The 26457-nt window shown below is 41.1% G+C and overlaps 1 protein-coding gene across 1 annotated transcript in view; it reads left to right on the top strand.

Annotated features, from left to right (window-relative positions):
* LOC123316425 (dynein axonemal heavy chain 3) overlaps positions 1 to 26457 on the top strand; it is a 2043583-nt gene that overhangs the window by 1678935 nt on the left and 338191 nt on the right. The window contains exons 44-46 of the mRNA XM_044902499.1: positions 12199 to 13097; positions 23439 to 23575; positions 24067 to 24241. Coding sequence (XP_044758434.1) covers positions 12199 to 13097; positions 23439 to 23575; positions 24067 to 24241 — 1211 coding nt within the window. The remainder of the gene's footprint in view (positions 1 to 12198; positions 13098 to 23438; positions 23576 to 24066; positions 24242 to 26457) is intronic.

The following is a 26457-nucleotide window of genomic DNA, read 5'->3' as shown; positions in this document are numbered from 1 at the left end:
CTACTTAAACCTGTTCTGTCCCAGAACAGATTCCGTGAATTTATCCGAGGACCGTCGCGAAACCTGCACTCATCACCATTCCTACAGTAGCCTTTCTGATGGAAGTAGCACTCCACAGTTTTGCTAGACTCCTTGATTTGCTTCAGATTAAAATTGCATACTAGGATTCGTATACCAGTCTCCTGAAATACCACCTCCAGCATGCTTCGCACAACCCGCCAATTCAGCTGGTCCAGTCCACAACCAAGCTTGGGAACAGCTAATTTCCTAACTTCAAACCGTTGAAGGTTGTAAGCTATGCAGTGCCATCCATAGATTCTGATAGGTTGGCTTCTGATGGAAATGTTGCTTGGTGACTAGGTAATAAATCAACCGACCTTTAGCCTTCGCGAGAGAGTATTCCTCGGAAACTGTAAAGAGGTCTTGATGTACTTCCTGTGTGACGCCGAACCGTGCAACGCGTGTCTCACCTTACCAATCCATAAATTTCTGGTAATCGCTGTTACCTTGCATCGGAACTTCCACAAGACGTACTTCTTCTTCGTCCTGCGCGTACGGGGCTAATCGATTGAAATGGATGACCTTCGGTTTTCTTCTGGGGGCTTCCTTATCCTGTAAACTACATCCTCTTGATAATTTCATACGGTCCTTCCCACTGTCTCTGCAGCTCTGTAGAAAAACCTTTTCTCCGTTGTGGATTATGTAGCCACACCAAATCTCCAGAGGTGAATCTACCTCCAAAAGCCTTGATGTCGTAGCGCATTTTCATTCGGTCACTTGCTTGCTGCATTTGATTGCGCACCGTGTCATGAATGTAATCCAGCTTGTTTCTTTATTTACTAACGTAGTCCTTCCCAGCTACGTCTTCTCCAGACTTATAATAATAATAAAATAATAATAATAATTGAAATTGAAGGACTTCGAAAATATTTCCTGAGCAAGGCTGCTTCGTCAGAACTCCATCGAGTAGTTTGTGTTGCTGATAGTTCTACACCCTTAAAGCTACAACAAGATCACTTGGAAACCGTCGAATACTCTGCAGAAAGTAAAATGCAGAAACTGATTGGCAAACCTTTGCATGGGAGGCACCAGAACGAGGTCAACCAGGTTACGTCAACATATCTGCGTCAAACTGCTGGTTGACTTCCGGAAGGTTGTTTCCTGAGACAGAGGGCTTCATGCTCGCCATCCAGTATCAAGTGATTCCAACAAGAAATTACATGAAATATATCGCCAAGGATGCCTCAGGGGCGGACGATAGCTGTCGTTATGGCTGTGCAACACATGAAACTATCCAGCACATCACCGGGGGATGTCAGAAGTTCGCGGGCACGGAGTACAAAAATAGACATTATGCTGTTGCCAAGATTCTTCACCAAGAATTGGCAATAAAACACCAACTTCTGAATTCGAAAAAGGTTCCTTATTACAATTACCATCCGGATGCTGTGTTGGAAAATGAACATCACAAGCTCTACTTGGATCGCACAGTTCTCACAGACCGGAAAATAACCCACAATAGACCAGACCTCATATTGCTCAATAAGGATGAGGACAGAGCACTATTCATCGACGTGGCAATTCCAAATAATAACAATCTCCTAGATAGGCACACTGAAAAAAATCTCAAAATACAGAGATCTCGAGGAACAAACCAGAAGACAGTGGAAGCTGAAATATATCAAGACCATCTCTATTGTCATTTCATTTACAGGCCTGATACCGAAGAAACTACTAGAGAACTTGAGGAAACTTCAGTTGGACTAAAATATCTATAGAGTCATGTAGAAGGCGGTACTGCTCGGAACGGCGAGAACTGTACGCTAGTACATGGGGAATGCAGAGGAACACCGTCTGCTCCGGCAGGAAGTGCAGGCGGAGCAGGAATCCAACCTACACCACGAGCCCGAAAACCTGGAAAGGGCTCCAACAGAGCTTAATACTTTTGATATGTGAGATATCTGGGATAAGTGAATTTTCTTCTGGAGAGGAGTGTGAAAGCTGCAAAAGATGTAAATATTCATCCCAGTCACGCTTGTGATCAGAAACTACTTTGGCAAGATGTTTTCCCATGGTCCGATTCATTGGTTCGACCATGCCGTCTGATTGTGGATGAAGAGATGTAGTCCTTGTTTTGTGAATCCTCAATTTCCTCCATACTTCTTGGAATAACTTCGGATCAAAATTTCGACCTCGATCACAATGCACCTCTAGAGGTATTCCAAATCTGCAGAAGAATTCTTTGACCAGTTTATCAGCTACTGTACTTGCCTCTTGATTAGGAATACCGTAGGCTTCCACCCATTTTGTGAAATAGTCCATCGCTACTAAAATGTACTTGTTCCATGCTGTGTTTCGGGAAAGTTGCTGTATTGGCGCTTTTCCTTTATCATAAAGTCCGTTAGCAGCAGCGCGAACTTTGCATCTTCTACACCAATCTTTAAAGTCCTTCTTACAATTTAGCCAATAAAATTGCTGCCTGACTTTTTTCAACATCTTAGTTATTCCGAAATCTCCACCTGAAGTTCCTTATTGTAGTCTGGTCAGAATGTCTCTTCGGCACAATCAACTGAAGTCTTTGCTCAGTTCCCTCTTCATTTTCCCAACAACGTTTCCATCAATCTTCACCGTTTCCCATTGTGCCCAAAACGACTTTATAGTCTGGCTCAATCTGGATACTTCTTCCCAAGTAGGTCGTCTACCGCTCTTCTTCCAATTCAGGATTGCTATCATGTCGTTATCTTCCTCTTGTGCTCTTTGAATTTCTTCAGGTAGCCAGTCGTCTTAGATTGCGGTGGTCCGCCTTAAATCGATCTTTTCTTCCAGGCGCGAACAATGGCTGCAATTGTCGGGACAAGGTCTTCTTGATAACGCGTCTGCGTTGCGATGGCTAGTCCCCGCTCTGTGTTCAGTGTCGAAGTCATACTCTTGCAGCCCCTCAATCTATCTAGGCACTTGTCCTTCCGGGTTTTTAAAACAAAGGAGCCATTTCAAAGCAGCAAGGTCCGTTCTTAGTAGGAATTTCCTTCCGTACAAATATTTGCAGAAATATTCTACGAACTTGATGACTGCTAAAAGTTCTCTCCTGATCACGCAATAATTCCGTTCTGGTTTGGACTACACCTTGCTGAAGTACCCAATGACTCTTTCCTGTCCATCCTGAACTTGCGATAGAACGCCCCCAATGGCTGTATTACTGGCATCGGTGCCGAGCACAAATTCACCTTCAGTCCTTGCGTAACTCAGAATTGGAGCTGTGACCAGAGCCTTTTTCAATCGTTCGAAGACGTCAGCGCAATCATCGGACTATATGTACTCTTCGTCAGTTTCGTCAGTGGCTTGGCAACGTCAAAACCAGATCCAAATCTTCTATAATAAGTGCAAAGGCCTAAGAAACTTCGCAACTCACTCTTGCTTTTCGGTATAGGCCATTCCTGCACTGCCTTGATCTTATTCGAATCAACTTTCACATCTCCACGTGAAACTACGTGTCCTAAATATTTCACTTCTGTTCGAAACAGATTACATTTTTTAGGACTTAGCTTCAGGTTAGCATCACGAAGTCGCCGAAAAGCCTCGGAGAGGTTGTGTAAGTGATCTTGGAATGATTTTCCCACTACTATCACATCATCCAGATATACCAAACAAGTTTTCCAGGAGAGCCCTCTCAATATTGTCTCCATCAGACGTTCGAATGTGGTAAGAGCATTGCATAAACCGAAAGGCATAACTTTAAACTGCCACAGACCTGTTCCGATACTAAAGGCAGTATTTTCTTTGAACTTTGGATCCAAACCAACCTGCCAATATCCACTCTTCAAATTCAAGGTGGAAAACCAACGTGATCCCGAGAGTGTGTCCAGGGTATCATCAATTCTCGGTAAGGGATAGCTGTCCTTTTTCGTGGCCTGATGGAGCTGCCTGTAGTCTACGCAGAATCTAGTAGTTCCATCCTTCTTCTTCACTTATACTACGGGCGATGTCGAGGGGCTATCGTCGATTACACCTTCTCTAGCCATGTCTCCAATCATCCTTTCAGCTTCTTCTTTTTTGGGACGTCTAGGATATGTTGTCGGAAAGGTTGTGCATCGCCAGTATAATAATAATACTTTATTTCTCCATAACGTACAAGCTGTGTTCCCCTCGCGAGCTCAAGAAAGCTCAATTAAGTGCTCGTGTTTGAGTCCGCTCAGGAATCAACAGAACAAAACAAAATGTATTCTTCTCCTCTAAAAACAACATACAGGTCATCCTACACTACATTACAAATTAATACTAAGCTGGTTTACTGAGTATTACGAACATCTGAAAATCTCAGAACAATTCATGAGCTGCCCGTCTTCCAAAATTGTCGAGTAACCAGGATTTTGTGTGTTTTCTAAGGGAATGAAAGCTGTGTGGCACCTTAAGAGATAATGGTATTATATTATAAATTTGGGATAACCTGTAGAGAAGCGAAGATCTTGATTTTTCTCTGGTCACTCTTGGACCTCTCACTATCCCATTTTCAGCTTGACGCGTTCTATAGATTGAATCCATAAAGTCAAGCCTGTGTCGGAATTTCGGAATAGAAGTTATCAAAGCCTTCAAATAAAGTTGTCTGGGATCAAGAATCCTCAGCTCCCGGAACAACATCTCCGTTGGAAATAGGACAGGCAAAGAGAACCTTTAATAACCGTTTCTGCGCTCTCTCAATAACGAGGTAATATCTTCCCACAAGACCACCCCAGGCACTAATACCATACTGGAGGTCCGACTGTACAAGGGCGTAGTACACGGTATAACGCATATCCCATGGCAAGATTTCCCTCGCTACGCGCATCTTATATAAAATTTTCCTCAATTTTTTGTGCAACTCTACACTGTGAATATCCCACCTGAGGTGACAGTCAACATAGACTCCAAGATACCTAGTAAACTCTACACGATTTATCCTGTCACCATCGAAACGAAGATAGTCATAACCAGGCAATGAGTTATTAGTCAAAGAAATGGGCAGGAAGTGTGTCTTCCTCATATTCACCGAGAGCATATTCCAATCGAACCACCTTTTCACAGTGTTCAAATCAGTTATTGCCATATTTTTAACCTCCTCCCATGAACTCTGTTCAAATACAAGACATGTGTCATCAGCAAATGAGATTATTTTGGCTTCAATATTAAGATTGAGGAGGTCGTTTATGTATATGAGGAAAAGTATTGGGCCGAGGACTGTACCCTGGGGTACACCCCACTTAACCACTGCTTCATTACTCAATGCATTATTGATCTTTGTCTGCTGTATCCTTCCTGACAAATAACACTCAAACAACTCAAGTTCTACGCCTCTTATACCTATGTTCTGCAGCTATTTTAATAGTTTCCTGTGGCAAACGGTGTCAAATGCCTTCTTCAGGTCAACGAACACACAGAGAATCTTCTTACCGTTGTCAACACCACCATATAGACTCTCCATGAGGACATCCAGTGCATCCGCAGTTGACCTTCCCTGCCTAAAACCAAACTGCGACTCAGAGAGAATCCTGAACTTATCCAGGTACTTTACTAACCTCGAGCAAAGTACTTTTTCGAACAACTTCGCGAGCACAGATATGGTAGAAATCGGTCTATAGTTACCTGGGTCGCTTTTATGACCTCTTTTGTGGATTGGAGTTATCAATGAGATCTTGAAATAGTGGGGAACAAAACCCTCCGATAAACAGGAATTGACCAAGTCAACAAAGGGCTCTACCAAATACGGTGCAATTATTTTCATCCTAGTATTACTGATCATATCGTGACCTGGTGCCTTGTGGTCGCCTAAGGAACCCACGAGCCCCATTATCTCAGCTGAATCTGTCGGTTCCAGATAAAACGAACCACCGGTCTGTCCAAGCCTGCAGTCGAACTCAGAATCATCTGGGACCTCCGGAATATCAGCGGCCAACGATTCACCAACACTCGCAAAGTATTGGTTCATAGCATCCGCTATCCCCCACTCATCAACAATCTCATCATCGCCAATCACGACCCTATCGGGCACTGATCTAGATGAGCCACCACCATCAAACACTCCATTGAGCACTTTCCATGTTCTTCCACAGTCGCCCTTAGCTTCTCTTATTTGCTCCCTATAATAAGAAAATTTTGCCTTCCTCAAAAGTGAATTCAGTTTATTCCTATATGCTCTATAACTATCCCTGGCCTCATTGGACTTTGTTTTAATAAACCTTTGGAACAATCTGTCTCGAGTACGTATAGACTTGATCAAACCAATTGTTATCCAGGGTTGCTTTCATTTTTGTATTTTAATGGCCTTCAATGTGGTTGCTGCACTCACACAACTGGTAACAGTTTCAATAAATATAATATATCGGCCTTCCGTGCAATATCTGCGGTGTCATAAAACTCATCCCATGATACGTGCATGAGATCATCTTTTAATTTCTCGTAGTTAATGCACCTCCTGAATTTCCCTTGTGGATTACAGTACCCCGGGTTGGACAATGTCTGAATGGCAAGTGTCGTATAGTGATCAGTAATGTGGGTTTTCAGAACAATAGGTTTTATAACTACGCGCGCCACAGAGTTGCTGACAAAGACGTGATCGATACACGATGATGTACTCTCAGTCTCTCTGATAGGGGAGTTTATAAGCGATTTGAAACCACAGCCACTAAGCAACTTGAGATATCTTAAGCTATCACAACAACAGTGGTCCATAATGTCCACATTCAAGTCACCCAGAAAATAAGTCGTACCATTCAGCTTTGTGGTCGATAGAAATGTTTCAAGATCTGAAAGGAAATCGTCGATCTTGTAGGTATGTGGTCGATAGTATGGTAATACATTAAATAATTTACCATGTTTTTCGAAAGAACAAATCATCATATTAAGACTTCGAATTATCTTTATCTCAACGGAGTGAGTTAAACATGATCTGATATACACGACAACACCATCGTTTTGATTTATATTTGAACCATTATAATAAGCAACGTAATCAGGAATACTGAACTGATCGACATTATCCGCAATCCATGTCTCGGTTAAGACGATTATATCAACATTGAAATTGAAAGAAGAAACAAACGTGAGGAATTCATTGTGATTTCTACTAATACTTCTTACATTCATTTGTAACAAACACAAATCCTGGTCATTACCCGTGAGGAACGTCTCGATGAGATCACTCTCATCCAACACCTCAGTCTCCAACTCAGTAACATCAACTTCATCTATGAAATTATTCATCACCGAAAAGAGCAAACATGATCAATTAGCCAATATAAAATGAAATCAACGATACTATAAAAAAAAACCAAATTTGCAAATCTTCTACGAATTAAAACCAGAGAAAACAAAATTAGTTTGATTGAAAAAACAATAAAATGCAATTAAATTTACAACTATTCTGATACTACTAAACTACTTAACTAATATTATCCCTGAAGAAATGGAATACAATCATGGAGGACGGGCAAGAGGCAGTAATATACTCGTTAACAGTTCCACACGCTAAAGCTGGCCACCTGTTTTGGAATTCGATCTCAAAATTTTTGGCCTCCCAGGATTCTCAGTTTTGGATGATTTTTTAGTCTGACTAACCTTATTTGGAGGCACTTTGGTCGTTGATGCCATCTCCTGTTCAAGTGTACCTGTTTGATTCGGTGTTTGCGCTCCAATTGTCGGGTCCACCTTCCGGTTAGGGCTACATTTTTCTTGGGTTGTTTGTAGTCCGCTTCCATTTGACGACTCCATTATATGACTGGATGCTTGGTCGGGTGCTCGCAATGCATCCTCTGAGGTATCATCCTGGGGCAATCCAAACTCTCGTCGTGAAGGAGTCGACGGCGCACTATTTATTCCACGGTGTACTGCTCTGGACTGGGTTTCCTGATTGAGTTGCTCAAGTTCTTCAATATTATGGGCTTTTCCATTCACAAACAATGTATTCTTCCTGATGTAACATTTCACAGATGGATTTTCTCTCATTTTATATAAATAACTTCTTAAAATTTTTCCATCAGACCTCTGTTTGAAGGTGAGATCATCTCTAATGGATATTTTCGTGCCCTTCAACTGTTTACATCGCCTCAGGACCTCCAGTTTTTCGAAGAAAGACAAGAACTCAAGCTTAAGCAGGCCGCTTCCCTGAGGACCCAGCACATAGGCATTGTTGAGATCAGTCACGTCAACCTCCACACCCAATCTTTGTCTCAAAAAATTGCAGACGCCATGAGGGGTGGTATTAGTAGGATCGTTCAGGCCAGATATGATCACATTATTCTTTCTCATCAATATTTCCAAGTTCTCGAGTTTGGCAGAAAGAGAAGTGTTCTCAGCTTCTAGCTGACTTACTCTATGGTTCAAACCTTCGATCTTAAGCATTAATCTACTTTCAGCCGCTTCGATAACGGATCTTATTTCATTACGGCTCTTCACTATCTCCTCCCTCAGTACCTCCACCACCCTCTCACGATCGCCCAACATACTGATATTCAGTTGGCCTTCACGTGTATGTTCTCCTTTATTCTCACCCGTCGATACTGTTATCAACTGATATCGGGCATATGATAACTTGAATGATTATGTACTAATAAGTGTTATCGAATGAGAACAATAACAAATTCACAAATTTTCAACTCAATGCAAAGTGAAATACCGAAACAGTTGAAATCTCTCAATTCAGTACCAAGTTTAAGTGTTCTGAACGGACACTTCCTATGACACAATACTTAGATTCGTATAAAATTAGGAAACGAATACAGGTTCAACTTGTACGTCTACACTCAACCGATGCTCAGCGAATAATAATAGTAATAATAATATATGAAATATATCGCCAAGGATGCCTCAGTGGCGGACGATAGCTGTCGTTATGGCTGTGAGACACATGAAACTATCCAGCACATCACCGGGGGATGTCAGAAGTTCGCGGGCACGGAGTACAAAAATAGACATGATGCTGTTGCCAAGATTCTTCACCAAGAATTGGCACTAAAACACCAACTTCTAACTTCGAAAAAGGTTCCTTATTACAATTATCATCCCTATGCTGTGTTGGAAAATGAACATCACAAGCTCTACTGGGATCGCACGGTTCTCACAGACCGGAAAACAACCCACAATAGACCAGACCTCATATTGCTCAATAAGGATGAGGACACAGCACTATTCATCGACGTGGCAATTCCAAATAATTACAATCTTCTAGATAGGCACACTGAAAAGTTTCAAAATACAGAGATCTCGAGGAACAAACCAGAAGATGGTGGAAGCTGAAAGATATCAAGACCATCCCTATTGTCATTTCATCTACAGGCCTTATACCGAAGAAACTACTAGAGAACTTGAGGAAACTTCATTTGGACGAAAATATTTATAAAGTCATGCAGAAGGCGGTACTGCTCGGAACGGCGAGAACTGTACGCAAGTACATGGGGAATGCAGAGGAACACCGTCTACTCCGACAGGAAGTGCGGGTGGAGCAGGAATCCAGCCTACAACAGGAAGCCGAGGAGCGACCCGGACCCGACCACCACCACGAGCCCGAAAACCTGGAAAGGGCTCCAACAGAGCTTAATCCTTTTGATATCTGAGATATCTGGGATAAGTGAATTCGAGTAGCTGGTATCGGCCGAGCTCTTGACACTTCGAAGTGAGGAGGTGAACCAGTTCTTCAGAATTCCTTTGTGACTTTGAGACTTCTGCAGTACTTATCCCACCCGAAATATGGTACACTGGTACACCATGTCCAATCAAGGTATTCTTCTTCAGGGTGACTGGAAACATGTTGACATTAAGCAATCGTATGGGAATACTGTCTTTCACCCTTACCAAGGTCTTCCCAAGTAATAGTCCTTTAGCTAAGGTTGTATCGTCACAGAGCTCAATTACTCTCACGCAGCCACTCCTCGTTACATCGTCACATCTACCAGTCACTATGCCTTCAGTTCGCCCTGGTAACCTGATTTCCTCGGTCAGTCGAATACGATTTATCTTGTCCTGCACATCATTGAATGGAATTTCTTCACTTCCTAGCCGAAGTACATCACTCTTCATATCCAATTGGCATCCAAGCTTCTCAAAAAGTTCCAGTCCCAGAATAACTTCTTCCGTGATTCCAGCTACCAGAACTTCGTGGCTAACTGTTGTGTTTCCCAATTCAATAATGGAGACGATCGTTCCATAAGTCGGTATTTCTTGTCCAGACGCAGTTCGAAGTTTGATCCTAACTGGGCGAATCTTGAACCCCTCAGCAATTTCTGGGCTCACAATGAATTTAGTCGAGACAGTGTATACCAGGATTTTCATTTATCTTTCATGCTTGATAAATCCTTAGACATCATTCCTCGGGGGCATTTTTGGCTTGGGTCGATTTATGCCCCTTATCACCGACCCCTTTCCGTTTCCCTGCTGTGACTCTTTTTCCAATTATGGACTATTTCGCTTGAAATGCCAAATTTTGTTGCAGTCCCAGCACACAGTATCTTTTTCCTAACTTGTGATATTCTGCGGATTTCTTCTCTGACAATGTCCTCAATAGATCGGTCTGGTTCTTAGACTTGTCTTACACGAAGGTTTCCTCTATGCGACGCTTGGTTCGCTGCCTCAATTTTCAAAGCCAGGCCTAAGGCATCATCTATGGTTCTAGGGCGTGCTAGTCTCAGGGTGTGATCGAGATAAGGGTCGTAAATCCTTTCTCTCGATCCGGTCCGAAGGACCATAAAATGTTGGTTCTATGTCTGAAACAACACTTGAGGCAACTGAAGGACCAGACTCCGAACGTTCAAGGGAAGTCCTAACTAGACAGTTGCCGGTGAGGTGAATTGATCAGTCAACCAGTGAATGATGATTTATTGATTACAATCTATGCCTATATACTAAATCGAACCAATGAAAATAACATTTCCTTATTTGGTCATAAATGGATTCGCGAAGTCCCCGGCTGTTGCACCGTGTTCCTTTCAGTCAGCAGATTTCGGTAGGTTTCGTGATCCACTTCGATTGTTCATCAATTTAAATTCTAATGGAATTTTTCATCGGAAATGAATATCGGAATGAATAATTTGAAATAATGTTCGAACTTCGAACAATACAGGGTGGGCCATCCATAACTTTGCACACCGAATGTTGAGCTTTGGGATGGAATAACGAAAAAATGCTCAGACAGGTCAAATTTTATTTGAAAGGGGACAAATCAGGGTGTTCAAATGAGTTTGATATCACTACCCGTCTAGCCGCAACCCCCAACAGCTCTCATTTTTGAATAGGGAAAAGGGGTCGAGCAGCACCTTTTTGGAAAGGCAATTCAATTTCCTGCATGAGTGTATTTTTTTTCATCGCTTTACTTATACAGAGTGACTCAGTATTCCATCAATAACTTTCACACGCCGAATTTGGATCTTTGAGATGAAAAAACGCACGGACTGGTCAAAAAATGAATTCGATATCACTACCCCTCTAGCCACTACCACTTGAAGCAATTATTTTTGAATAGAGTTAATAGGTCGTAAATCGTGCGCTTTCGTTTGAATTGGAATAATTGCTTTTAGGGTAGCGGCTAGAGGGGTAGTGACATCTCATTAATTTTTTGACCCGTCCGAGCGTTTTTTCCATTTTAGAGAACCAAATTCGGCGCGTAAAAGTTATTGATTGAATACTGAGTCACTCCGTATAATAATAAAGCGATGAAAAAAAAATACACTCATGCAGGAAATTGAATTGCCTTTTCAACAAGGTGCTGCTCGACCCCTTTTCTCTATTCAAAAATGAGAACTGTTAGGGGTTGCGGCTAGAGGAATTCAATCCAAAAGCTCAAAATTCGGGGTGGAAAGATATGGATGGCCCACCCTGTATATGTAAGTCTCACCTCTATTGCTCCAGTTTATGGTTTCCGTTTTTCGCATTCTTGTCGGGACTATCTGCACTGCCGAAAAACAATTTTTATTGATCATCAATTATTATTCGTACTTGGCTCAGCTAAAAATTCTACATAAACATACTAAATGCAAGGGGTTTATGATCAACTGTGGAAACAGAAATATTTACATTTATGAGCTCTGCGCACTTCCTGACACAAAATTCTTTCTTTAGAAGAGTTTCTCGCATGTGACATTCGGTCTCAAATAGCAAGCGGGTCAGATTGTATGGATAGAGTAATGTATGCATTTCTGTAGAGAAAACATTTTTGATCAGTGTATTATCAATTTTCAGGTCAAGCTAACAAATGGATTAAAAATATGGAAAAATACAACAAACTAACTGTGATCAAACTCACCGACTCTAACTACACTAGAATACTCGATAATGCCATAACATTTGGGACACCTGTGATGTTGGAAAACATCAACGAAGACATCGATGCTGTATTAGACCCAGTGCTTGCGAAAAACGTCTTCAAACAACAAGGAGTGTGGTATTTGAAGTTCGGCGATAACGTTCTCGAATATAATTTCGATTTTCGTTTCTACGTAACTACAAGATTGAGAAATCCCCATTACCTGCCTGAGCTAGCCGTTAAAGTAACTTTACTTAACTTCATGATAACTCCACAAGGTCTTCAAGACCAACTTCTAGGAATTGTCGTCGCTAAAGAAAGACCAGAGCTGGAAGAAAAGAAAAACGCTATTATTATAGAAAGTGCTAATAATAAGAAAACATTAAAAGAGGTCGAAGATAAAATATTAGAGGTATTATCTTCATCAGAAGGAAACATTTTGGAGGACGAAACTGCAATAAAAATACTATCCTCGAGTAGAGTATTATCGGAAGAGATTCAAAATAAGCAAAAAATGGCTGAAGTGACTGGCCAAGAGATAGATTTTGCGAGAAATCAGTACATACCAGTTTCCAAGCACTCTTCGATTCTATTTTTCTGTATTTCGGATATGGCTAATATCGATCCAATGTATCAGTACTCTTTGGGATGGTTTATAAATCTTTACAATCAAGCTATCTTAAACAGCACTAAATCTCAAGTACTGGAAGAACGAATTGGTTACCTGAACAATTATTTCACCAACAATATTTATAGAAATATTTGCAGATCATTGTTCGAAAAAGACAAATTGATTTTCTCGTTCGTTTTGACTGTGGGAATTCGAAGAGCTGAGGTGAGAAACTTTGATTTATTTCCATACCATCCTATGAATCCTTAACAAATTATTCAATGAAGAATCAGATTCTCATATCCGAAAGAATAGATCGTATTTCAAATTGCGAAAATGATAAATATAGGCTGTTTCAGAAGTGCAGTGACGGATCTAGGGGGAGGGCAAGAGGGCTGGCTGCCTCGGGTGCCAGCCAGTGGAGGGCGCCGACGGTGCCTCTTTTAGCACAGGGCTGTTATGCTTTCATGCTGGTTGGCTATTCAATTTACTTTTTCCCCAGGCGACAAAAAGACACTCCATATTGTCGATATTTCGCCATTATCTCGTAAAGGGTGGCCCACACCAGACGCGGCGCTCATTTTGAGGGAGTAAATGAAGATATTACTTCATAGCTCAGAATCACCCTTTACGAGATGATGGCGAAATATCGACAATATGGAGTGTCTTTAAATAGCAGAATCTAGTTACGCCAGCGATACAGACAGAATTTTTTCGAGTAGACAAGTTGGCTACTCCTACATATAAAAACAAATTTCAACTCTGGAATATACATAGTGATCATAATTAATTTTCTAACATCAACTACAAATAATCCTCGAAAACTTTCTTATTTCAAATGCCACACCCGGTATTTCTCGTTGAACGTAAAAATTAATTTCGTAACTATCTTCAAAAATCTTGCCTAATCTAAGTCTGATAGTTTCTGAGCAATTTTCGATTTTTAATTCAAAACTAATAAACCATTTTCGCCATTATCTCTCAAATGGTCCTTCTAAGGTATAAAGTGGTCCGAAGAAAATCATCATAATTTGAGCTTGCCATTCCATTTTTGAGTTCAAATACAGAGTGTTACATTTGAAACATTGTAACTTTGGGCTACATCTTTGTTTTCGAAGGCCATGTATATACCCCCGTATATGACAATAATTTTAAATTGTGCTTTTGAGCACCATACACACACCACAAGAAAAGATTTTCAAAATATCTTTATTTACTCCCTCAAAATGAGCGCCGCGTCTGGGGTGGGCCACCCATATATATACAGGGTGTTTCATGAGTCGTTGGCCATAGCCTAATGGTGAATGTAGGTCATCCAGGTCTTTCAGAAAACTAGCTTTTTTGTATCCTAAGGCTATTAGTTTCGGAGATACGGGGTGATTTATGAATATTGGCCTAAATTTGCGATAGCCATAACTCTGGACGGCAAGGTCCGATTTTGATGAAATTTTATGGGTTTGTTCACTTCAGAATGCTCTTTCAAACAGCGCATGAAATATCAATATTTATAGGGCAGTACTCAGAATATCGTGATTTTTCATTCAAGCCCCAAATTCTATATTTTTTACATACCTTACAGAAATTTCGTTATTGTCCTGAAAAACTGCATTATTTATTCTAAGAAATCCAATGTTTACTTTGCATGGCACACTTGTCACAAGGGAATAGGAGCCGGACGAATTCATATTTTATGTCAGTTTTTCGAAATGCGGTCCTGTTTTTATTCCTTCGGTAATAGTATTTATTGTCCTTTGCCGTGATTCTGAATTATTTTAAATTCTGTTCAATTCTTCTTCATTTCAAACCCTCAGCAAATATTGAGTGTTCCTAAAACAGTGTTCAAAAGTATGCAAGGTCGAGCTGTGAATTTTTTGAAATTACATATTGAATTTACATACAAAAGATGTAAACCATCTTGGAAAATATAATCCGTAATTATATTTGCAGTCAGTGGCACGCCACTGACATGAGCAAAATTTGATCTCTTGAATTTTTTCAGTCCAACTCACGGGTTTCACCTAAAAAAATAAAATTTATGTATGTCTCTGCATGGTGATATTGTCATAAGTATGTATTAAGGATATAGTTATGATCATGCAGAGAAACGGTTTTTATTTTTTCAAGAGGAAACCGTAAATCGGATTGAAAAAAGTCAAGAGATCAATTTTGGTAGGAAATGATTGGGAATTTCAAAAATAGTTTTTATTTCATTTAAAATCTCTGGCATACCATCAATGTCTGTCAAAAAAGGTAGGTCAAGTTACGTACGAACGCCACTGGTGGAAGTTAGGAATAAAGTGATACATGAAAAAATGCCTATTGATTCATAGTATACATTATTATTATGATTTTAGCCTTGCGGTTTTCACACTCCTCTCAAGAGGAAAATTCACTTATCCCAGATATCTCAGATGTCGAGAGGATTAAGCTCTGTTGGAGCCCTTTCCAGGTTTTCGGGCTCGTGGTGGTGGTCGGGTCCGGGTCGCTCGTCGCCTCCCTGCTGTAGGTTGGATTCCTGCTCCACCCGCACTTCCTGTCGGCGCAGACGGTGTTCCTCTGCAATCCCCATGTACTTGCGTACAGTTCTCGCCGTTCCGAGCAGTACCGCCTTCTGCATGACCCTATAGATATTTTCGTCCAACTGAAGTTTCCTCAGATTCTCCAGTAGTTTCTTCGGTATCAGGCCTGTAGATGAAATGACAATAGGGATGGTCTTGATATCTTTCAGCTTCCACTGTCTTCTGGTTTGTTCCTCGAGATCTCTGTATTTTGAAATTTTTTCAATGCGCCTATCTAGAAGATTGTTATTATTTGGGATCGCCACATCGATGAATAGTGCTCTGTCCTCATCCTTATTAAGCAATATGAGGTCTGGTCTATTGTGGGTTATTTTCCGGTCTGTCAGAACCGTGCGATCCCAGTAGAGCTTGTGATGTTCATTTTCCAACACAGCATCCGGATGGTAATTGTAATAAGGAAACTTTTTCGAACTTAGAAGTTGGTGTTTTAGTGCCAATTCTTGGTGAAGAATCTTGGCAACAGCATTTTTTTTTGTACTCCGTGCCCGCGAACTTCTGACATCCCCCGGTGATGTGCTGGATAGTTTCATGTGTCGCACAGCCATAACGACAGCTATCGTCCGCCACTGAGGCATCCTTGGCGATGTATTTCATGTAATTTCTTGTTGGAATCACCTGATCCTGGATGGCGAGCATGAAGCCCTCTGTCTCAGGAAACAACCTTCCGGAAGTCAACCAGTAGTTCGACGCAGATATGTCGACGTAATCATGGTTGACCTCGGTCTGGTGCCTCCCATGCAAAGGTTTGCCAATCAGTTTCTGCATTTTACTTTCTGCAGAGTGTTCGACGGTTTCCAAGTGATCCTGCTGTAGCTTTAATGGTGTAGAACGATCAGCAACACAAACTACTCGTTGGAGTTCTGACGAAGCTGCCTTCCTCAAGAAATATTTTCGAAGTCCTTCAATTTCCTGGGACATACGATTGGACAAATCAACAACTCCTCTACCCCCAAGATGTCGTGGCAGCTCTGTCCGTTCTATTGAGCTTTTGGGGTGATGTTTATCGTGTTTAGTCAGCATCGTCCTTATTTTTCTCTGTAAAGCTGCTAAATCGGTGGTAGTCCAAGAGATAATACCAAATGAATAGCTCAGCGCCGAGCAAGCGTAGGTGTTAATCGCTTTTATCAGATTCTTGCTGTTGAGACCAGTTCTCATTATACTTCTCAATCTTCGGGTGAACTCCTCCGTTAATTCTTTCTTCATCTGGGTCTGATTGATTTTTCTTGCCTGTTTTATGCCTAGATACTTGTATGTGTCTCCTTTCTTTGATGCTTCAATTTCTGCACCTTCCTTGAGTTTGAACGTACCATCTTCTATTTTCCCTCTCGTTATGTTTAGCAGTCGACATTTTTCTAGTCCAAACTTCATTTTGATGTCTTCCGAGAATCCTTCCACCATTTTCAGCATCAGTTGCATTTGTTTTTTGGTAGATGCGAAGAGTTTCAAATCGTCCATGTAAAGGAGATGATTCAGTTTCATCATAGTTCTACTGCCGCTCTTGATGGAAAATCCGTAGTCCGTAGAATTCAATCTATGAGACAAGGGATTCAGGGCCATGCAGAACCACAGAGGGCTCAGCGAGTCTCCTTGGAAAATTCCGCGTCTTATTGGAATAGGTCCTGTTGTAATGGAGCAATCTGCTGCTTTCATTTGAAGACTAGTACGCCAGGTTGACATGGCGTTTTTCAGGAACTCAACAATATTGGGATCCACCTTGTAAATCTTCAAGATCGTCAAGAGCCATTCGTGAGGTATAGAATCGAATGCTTTCTTGTAGTCTATGTACGCAGCGTAAAGATTCCTTCGCTTGGAGAACGCTTGATTGCAGATAACTGAATCTATTATTAGTTGTTCTTTGCAACCTCGGCTGTCTTTGGTGCATCCTTTCTGTTGCATGGCGATGATGTTATTCCTTTCGCAATGGTTGTGAATTCGGTTTGAAATGCACGATGTGATTAATTTGTACATCGTTGGAAGACATGTGATTGGTCGGTACTTGGATGGGTCTTCTGTATTCCTTTGGTCTTTAGGTAACAGGTATGTTGTGCCATGTGTAAGGAATACTGGCAGTCTTTCAGGATTTTGAATGACATCATTTATTGCGGAGGTCAATTTGTCATGCATGATCCAAAGTTTCTTAATCCAGAAGTTCTGTAATCCATCAGGCCCAGGTGCTTTCCAGTTGTGCAGTCCTCTGATAGCTGATTTTACTTCTTCAATTGTGATCATGTCATGCTGCATCGGCTCATATTTTCTAGCTTCAGATTTTTCATCTTCAATCCATCCGGTATCTCCATTGAACTGAGGTTTTGTTGATAATTGTTCGGTCCAGAATTGTTCAATGGCTTCCTTTGGTGGTAACTTTCCATTTTCTCCATCAGACGATGTGAGTGACCGGTAGAAAGTTTCTTCCGACTTTTCGAATGAATTATTGTCTCTTTTCCGGCTATAGTTGCTTTTATATCTCCTCAGACGTTCTGCATACATACTTAATTTTTGCTTCAGAGTTTCGAGGCAATGGTGAGCTGTAGCATTCTCCGTCTCTCGTTCTGTGTGTGTCCTGTTTCTATCCATGATCTCTTTGGCAGCTTTCACAACCTTCCTTTCTCGATTCCCGTTCAAGTACTCCGTCAGTCGTCCAATGTCTCTTCTTAGACTTTCTGTTTTGTGTTGAAGACGTTTCGGCCATGCTGGCGCGTGTAATTTGTGTAATTTTGGACCATCGTTGTTCGTTCGGCGAATTTTTGCCCCTATGGTTTTCGCTGTCGTTAGCGCAGCACAGTAAAAAACTAGATGCAGATATTCCAATGAACTTCCGTTCTGTAGGTACTCAGGTAAAACGTCCCTATTCAAGATGTCGATTATAAGTGACAGTTTCTTGGATGTATTGAGTCGTGCAGGTGCTACTCGATGAAGAGGATCTGTTCCTTCTAGTTCGGCAAAGTATCTCCTCATGTCAGGGTCAACTTGTCGGTGGAGCTCTTCCCTATCGTCCTGGTGTTCAGGCTCACTTGCTTTGCAAGATGAACTTTCAGTATCAGTTTCTTCTGCCTGTTGTTGCCCAGGCATGTGAATTTCATCAGAGGTGTTGGTGTTATTCTCTATTGCAGGCGGACGCAGAAGTTCTCGTTTAATTGCGTCGATTCGGGCCGTTGATATTAGTTCATTTCTCAGAATTACGCGGTACTGGTCTGCCACTCGTTGTTCAGTGACATTGAGATTTGGGTAGGCGTTGCAGAATTCCTCATGGAGCCTTTTCCTATAGTGGTTCGTGTTCCGCCCTAGTCCCGTGATGGAGTTATATATGCGCACAATAGTTTCATTCATGGACGTTGTCCACTTCATGCGCTTTCTAACTAACCCCGCTTGGGTGAGCACTGGCTGAATATCCTGCGCAGCACCTTCAGCGGTTCGAGTCGGCAATTGAATTGGACTCGTTGGTTGCTGTTGTTGCTTTGGAGCTGTAGCTTAATTTGCAGAAGGAGCCCGCTTCCTCAACATCCTGCCACCGACGTCCCGCATGCTGTCATGTCCAGTGCCGGCTCCAGACATGCCCTGACGATCCCCAGGCAGCGACTTGTTTCCGAGGCTTCTCGTTATCACCATTTCTATGGGTTTGTGCTCCCCTTTCTCGGTTTGGGTGAGGGGTAGAGAAATGGGAGCAGAAAGAGCACCCCCATAAAGGATGTGAAAGAGAGAGGATAAAGGAATGGGACTGCGGATAGCAGGCGTAGCTGGCTGCACCGTCTACGTCGTTACGATGGCTACCCGGCAGGCCGTCTACTAGATAGCTGCCAGGCAGGCCAGACAATTTTATGATTTCAACCTTGCGGCTTTCACACTCCTCTCCAGAGGAAAATTCACTTAACCCAGATATCTCAGATATCAAAAGGATTAAGCTCTGTTGGAGCTCTTTCCAGGTGTTCGGGCTCGTGGTGGTGGTCGGGTCCGGGTCGCTTCTCGACTCCCTGCTGTAGGTTGGATTCCTGCTCCACCCGCACTTCCTGTCGGAGCAGACGGTGTTCCTCTGCATTCCCCATGTACTTGCGTACAGTTCTCGCCGTTCCGAGCAGTACCGCTTTCTGCATGACTTTATAAATATTTTCGTCCAACTGAAGTTTCCTCAAGTTCTCTAGTAGTTTCTTTGGTATCAGGCCTGTAGAAGATATGACAATAGGGATGGTCTTTATATCTTTCAGCTTCCAATGTCTTCTGGTTTGTTCCTCGAGATCTCTGTATTTTGAAATTTTTTCAGTGTGTCTATCTAGAAGACTGTTATTATTTGGAATTGCCACGTCGATGAATAGTTCTGTGTTCTCATCCATATTGTGCAATATGAGGTCTGGTCTATTGTGGGTTATTTTCCGGTCTGTGAGAACCGTGCGATCCCAGTAGAGCTTGTAATGTTCATTTTCCAACACAGCATCTGGATGGTAATTGTAATAAGGAACCTTTTTCGAAGTTAGAAGTTGGTGTTTTAGTGCCAATTCTTGGTGAAGAATCTTGGCAACAGCATCATGTCTATTTTTGTACTCCATGCCCGCGAACTTCTGACAACCCCCGGTGATGTGCTGGATAGTTTCATGTGTTCGCTGAGGAAACAACCTTCCGGAAGGCGTTGCAAGATGGACTTTCAGTATCAGTTTCTTCTGCCTGTTGTTGCCCAGGCATGTGAATTTCATCAGAGGTGTTGGTGTTTTTCTCTATTGCTGGCGGACGCAGAAGTTCTCGTTTAATTGCGTCGATTCGGGCCGTTGGTATTAGTTCATTTCTCAGAATTACGCGGTACTGGTCTGCCACTCGTTGTTCAGTGACATTGAGATTTGGGTAGGCGTTGCAGAATTCCTCATGGAGCCTTTTCCTATAGTGGTTCGTGTTCCGCCCTAGTCCCGTGATGGAGTTATATATGCGCACAATAGTTTCATTCATGGACGTTGTCCACTTCATGCGCTTTCTAACTAACCCCGCTTGGGTGAGCACTGGCTGAATATCCTGCGCAGCACCTTCAGCGGTTCGAGTCGGCAATTGAATTGGACTCGTTGGTTGCTGTTGTTACTTTGGAGCCGCAGCTCCTTTTGCAGCAGGAGCTCGCTTCCGCAACATCCTGCCACCGACGTCCCGCATGCTGTCATGTCCAGCGCCGGCTCCAGACATGCCCTGACGATCCCCAGGCAGCGACTTGTTCCCGAGGCTTCTCGTTATCACCATTTCCATGGGTTTGTGCTCCCCTTTCTCGGTTTGGGTGAGGGGTAGAGAAATGAGAGCAGAAAGAGCACCCCTATAAAGGATGTGAAAGAGAGAGGAAAAAGGAATGGGACTGCGAACAGCAGGCGTGGCTGGCTGCACCGTCTACGTCGTTACGATGGCTACCCGGCAGGCCATCAACCAGATAGCTGCCAGGCAGGCCAGACATTATTGACTTTAGCCTTGCGGCTAAATATAGCCTCCTCGGCTCCCGGCTATAGGTTGGATTCTTGCTCCACCCGCACTTCCTGTCGGAGCAGACGGTGTTCCTCTGAATTTCCCATGTACCTGCGTACAGTCCTCGCCGTTTCCAGCAGTACCGCCTTCTGCATGACTCTATAGATATTTTCGTCCAGCTGAAGTTTCCTCAAAATCTCTAGTAGTTTCTTCGGTATCAGGCCTATAGATGATATGAAAATAGCGTATGGCCTTGACATCTTTCAGCTTCCACTGTCTCCCGATTTACTCCTCGAGATCTCTGTACTTTGAAATTTTCTCAGTGTGCCTATCTAGAATATTGTTATTATTTGGAATCGCCTCATCGATGAATAGTGCTCTGTACTCATCCTTATTGAGCAATATGAGGTCTGGTCTATTGTGGGTTATTTTCCGGTCTGTGAGAACCGTGCGATCCCAGTATAGCTTGTGATGTTCATTTTCCAATACAGCATCCGGATGGTAATTTTAATAAGGAACCTTTTTCGAACTTAGAAGTTAGTGTTTTAGTGCCAATTCTTGGTGAAGAATCTTGACAACGGCATCATGTCTATTTTTGTACTCGTGCCCGCGAACTTCTGACATCCCCCGGTGATGTGCTGGATAGTTTCATGTGTCGCACAGCCATAACGACGGCTATCATCCGCCACTGAGGCATCCTTGGCGATATATTTCATGTAGTTCCTTTTTTGAATCACCTGATCCTGGATGGCGAGCATGAAGCCTCTGTCTCGGGAAACAACCTTCCGGAAGTCAACCAGTATTTCGACGCAGATATGTCGACGTAATCATGGTTGACCTCGTTCTGGTGCCTCCCATGCAAAGGTTTGAGAATCAGTTTCTGCATTTTACTTTCTGCAGTGTGTTCGACGGTTTCCAAGTGGTCCTGCTGTAGCTTTAACGGTGTAGTTGTATCAGCAACACAAACTACTTGATGGTGTTCTAATGAAGTAGCCTTGCTCAGAAAATATTTTCGAAGACCTTCAATTTCCTGGGTCATACGGTTGGACAAATCAACAATTCCTCCACCCCCAAGATGTCGTGGCAGCTCGGTCCGTTCTATTGAGCTTTTGGGGTGATGTTTATTGTGTTTAGTCAGCACCGTCCTTATTTCTCTCTGTAAGGCTGCTAAATCGGTGGTGGTCCAAGAGATGAAACCGAATGAGTAGCTCAGTGCCGAGCAAGCGTAGGTATTGATAGCTTTTATCAGATTCTTGCTGTTAAGGCCAGTTCTCATTATCCTTCTCCATCTTCGGGTGAACTCCTGCGTTAGTTCTTTCTTCATTCATATTATTATTATTATTATAAAGGAAGCAGAGAAGAGGCCGTAGCCTATAAATCTCATACAAAATGAAAAAAATGACACTTCAGAAGATAAAGACAAAACAAAGATATAGAAACAAACTTCAGCAATCCTATGCACATAAAAACTACAATAAATCTAGTCTGTTTTCAAAAGAGTTTACACTCTCAGCGCAAACAATACTGGCTGGTAGTGAGTTCCACTCCGCGAACACGCGATTCGGTAGAAAAAACTGTCTCGCACGAGTTCGAAACACTTCATGGTAAAGCTTGTATTGATGGCCACGAAGGTGATTTGTATTTAGCGTGAAGATGTGTGACAAATTTCATTGAAATATTTGAAGTGGTATTGTAGATATTGATAATAAATTATTCATTTTGGAAAACTTTACCACCTTATATTTCAAAGAGTAAGACGTTTAGGATATATGTGCACATGAAGTTTTTTCTTAAAATGGGCTCAAAAATCACCTCCATAAGTATTGACATTCAATTGTACTGTGTACTGTTCTTTCTTTAGCTCAAGCTTTCGGACTATTTCAGTCCTTCATCAGGAGCAGCTATAATTTAGAAAAAAATATCAATAAAAAGCACATCATATTGTTTTAGAGCACTTACAATTTGAGGTTGAATGATTACGATTCGCATGTTTCGAATACAGCGACACCTAACCATCAATTTTAGAATTATGTTTCGAGTTTAATGTACCATCCCAACAGATGGCACTGGATACTAGAGTGATTTACAGTGACTATATATACTCCCATAGTGGCGACAAAGGGTCATAAAACTGTCAAAAATCCGCCATGTTTTGTCAAGGCCGCAGATAAAAAATCATAGAAATAATAATATAGGTTAGAAGTTCTATGCAAACACCATTTTGACGTCCGACAAAACATGACGGATCAATCAATAGAAAATGAGACAGCGTCGCCACTGGGGGGGATATATAGTCACTGTAGAGTGATTTATCTATATTTTTAAGTTAATCTATGGTCCTGACATCCACTTGATGTCGACAGAACTCCTAGTACGTTCGGGTTCGAAAATGACCGGGAACTTGATCTGATATTGAAGTCACGTTCCCCGTACTCTCTCCGTTCGATTTGTAGAACTTCAAGCCAAACTCAGCCAAAGTATAACTGAATCAATATAAGCGCTTATTTCAAAGTGTTGAAAACCGAAATGTTAAATCATATCTTGTAACAATTTATATGGATTTCAGCAAATGATCAATGAAGAATGTTTAGCGTTTTTGCTTACTGGGGGTGTAGCCTTAGACAATCCATTTGCGAATCCTGCCCCAGAATGGCTTTCGGAAAAATCCTGGTCTGAAATTGTGCGTTCAAGTCCATTGAAAGGGTAAGGTCCGAATAACCAACTCGAAATAGTTATTTTCCTAACAAGTGTGGAAAGCGGTACTTTTCCGCAAAACAATGCCGCTTCGCGTCGTTCGATCGAGCTGTCGAGTGCGGAAAAAGAGCTTTCCACATGAGTTATTAACAATATTCTTCCTATTAGCGTAAATGAAACACTTTCACGAAGAGTCTTGAAACTGACCTTAGAAGAAATTATATTTTTGTGCGCTCAGCCGCTTAGAGTAACGTTTGAATTTTATGATTGGCGCATAGAAACATGGCAAAATTTAATGATTCGCTACTCTGTAATATTTTCGTGCGGAAAAGTACTAATTTCTAAACATCAAGGTGTGTGGAAAGTAATACTTTCGAAACGCTAGTAGGAAAAATTGTTTTCAGTTGTCTCATACTACTTTAAATTTTTTATCACCAACAACATTCGGTTTTCGGAGAGAAAAGTGTATATATAGCTTACTAAGCGTCACTTTTTTGCAGCCTGGAGGGCTTCAAAGATTCTGTGCGGAATAACATTGGAGCGTGGAAGGAATTCTACGACGTTTCCAATCCACATGAGGTTCCTATGCCCGAACCTTTTGACAAGATTAAAGGTTTGCAGCGCCTAGTCGCTCTACGATGTATACGACCCGACAAAGTTGTTCCGGCAGTTCAGGTAAGTGAATATAAATACCTACTATGTTCAAACTTCGACGTAGGGTAATTCGAATTCTATTATCTTTTTTGAATGACTTTGCTGTCCATTGGAATTATTTTAATGGGTCTTCTGGATAATCGTGATTATCCATGCATTAGACGTCCCTCAGCTTCTACAAAAAATATTTTAGTGAAATTTGGCACACCGTCGTTTTCCATAGGGGCATACCTTTCTAAAATATTCAGCTCAAAATCGCAACTCTCAATTATCAGAAGTGGCTACCAACTTTGAAATTTCAAATGAAACCAACTAATTTTCCCACCAGAAATAGATTTTTTTTAAATAGGCTATACTTACTTTACATTCTTGGCCTGGTCGAGTTGTATGACTTTCATTAGTTTGGCATGAAAATTCAAAGGAATTCTTCACCATAATAAATCATCATGAGCATGAGTGTAAATTTGAGCTTTATAAATGAGTAATTCACAAGTTGGACCGTGAACATCAGAAACTATTGGCTACATTGCATCATTTTCTTCGAAAATTTTTGGATCTTGGACTGGTGGAATCGTATGACTTCATTAGTTTGGCCTGACAGGCGATTATAATCCCCTGATCTTCCAGTGTACTGATGATTTTTTTAGTCTTGGTTTGGATTGTAGTTGTTGGATCCTTGGGTATTTTCTTGAATTTCTCCGTGTTCACGATTTTATACATCTTCATAAAGTGGTCTGATTCCTTCTGTTACTGAGCCCTTATCACTATCAAGTGCCAACAGATGATCGTTGGTTTTGATAAAATGTTTCGTTTCATCGTATTATCTCTGTGTGTGATGGTTCATATTTTTATTGGATTGATGTGGCCGATACTTGATGAAAATTCATAGTTGAAATTAAAACAGATTAAACGATTTTTACAGAAGGAGTCTTCAAATCACGACACGTGTTCGAAAAACAATTTTCTGAAAATCGTATAATCGGTTTAAGGTTCACATTTCTATTCCTATATAGTTGTATTGTACTGGTTATTATACTTAAAAGTTTTGCTCTCTTTTTCGACTTCTTTTAGGATGTCCTTCACATCTGCTATTAGATCTCTCACATCCGCCTTTTTGGGGCTGACAGTTTGAACCTATTAATAACATTTTCTTATTTTCTTTCCATGAAGATGTCATATTTTGATCAAGTTTTTCGTTCCGATTTGATGAAAAGTTCTATTGAACAATATTTGTTGACTGTTTAATTGTTCTTAGGTTATCGTCCATTTAGTTAGATGAAATGAAAGAATATTGGGATTCTTGGACTAATTTTCTTTATTGTTCTTCAATACAATGCCGTCGTTTCGAAACGACTTGATTCTTTTTCAAGGCTAAAAATTTTTAAACACATTAAAATTTTTCATTCGAGATCATTCGTACACACAATTACCTAGTATTCTGAACAATAACGTCGATATAAATTTAAGTTTGGTTTCATATTTCAAAGAGATATAATGTGTTTAAAAATTTTTAGCCTTGAAAAAGAAACAAGTCGTTTCGAAACGTCGGCATTGTATTGAAGAACAATAAAGAAAATTAGTCCAAGAATCCCAATATTCTTTCATTTCATTTAATATTTGTTGACGTTTGAAACATTCCTGAAAAGTATTCGATGTTTATTATAATCTTTAATTTTTCTTGTATGTTGTTGTTTCTCTTGTTTATGTGGGCGGTTTTCAATTGTGTGTTCAGTCTCCAGGGTAAGTAGTTTTTTTTATCAGATTGGTATTTAAGTTTTCAATTTTTCGATTGAATTTAATTCCATTATAAAATTCGAAGAGACGAAGGACGTTATGTACCGCAGCTTCTAATTGGTTAGCTATTTATCGTTGTCTTTTGCATTCTAAAAGTAATAATCTTCTGTTTAGTAAACTAGATAGTTTTCTGCTATTACCGCTTCATTCCTTCATTATATTCCATAATAAAAAAGTTGACAGGTTTTGAGGTCTAATTATGAAGAAAACCAATAATGTATCGGACGATTACATAAGCATCCTCGAACGATGCAAAAAATCATGTAATCTGCATAACTTCTTTTCCACAAATATGTGGGGAGAATTCCAAACCAGAGAACAACAACAAAGGCAATTACTTCAAGAATCAAAAATTCATAAATAAACCAAAATAGGTTGGCTAACAAAATGTAATGAGTACAAAAAGCAGAATATTAAGAAACAAATTAATACTAACAATATTA

Source organism: Coccinella septempunctata, chromosome 7 (genome assembly GCF_907165205.1).
Source record: "Coccinella septempunctata chromosome 7, icCocSept1.1, whole genome shotgun sequence".
Taxonomy (NCBI): Eukaryota; Metazoa; Arthropoda; class Insecta; order Coleoptera; family Coccinellidae; genus Coccinella; species Coccinella septempunctata.
Note: the sequence above shows the minus strand (reverse complement) of the source record. Positions and strands in the feature narration are given on the sequence as shown.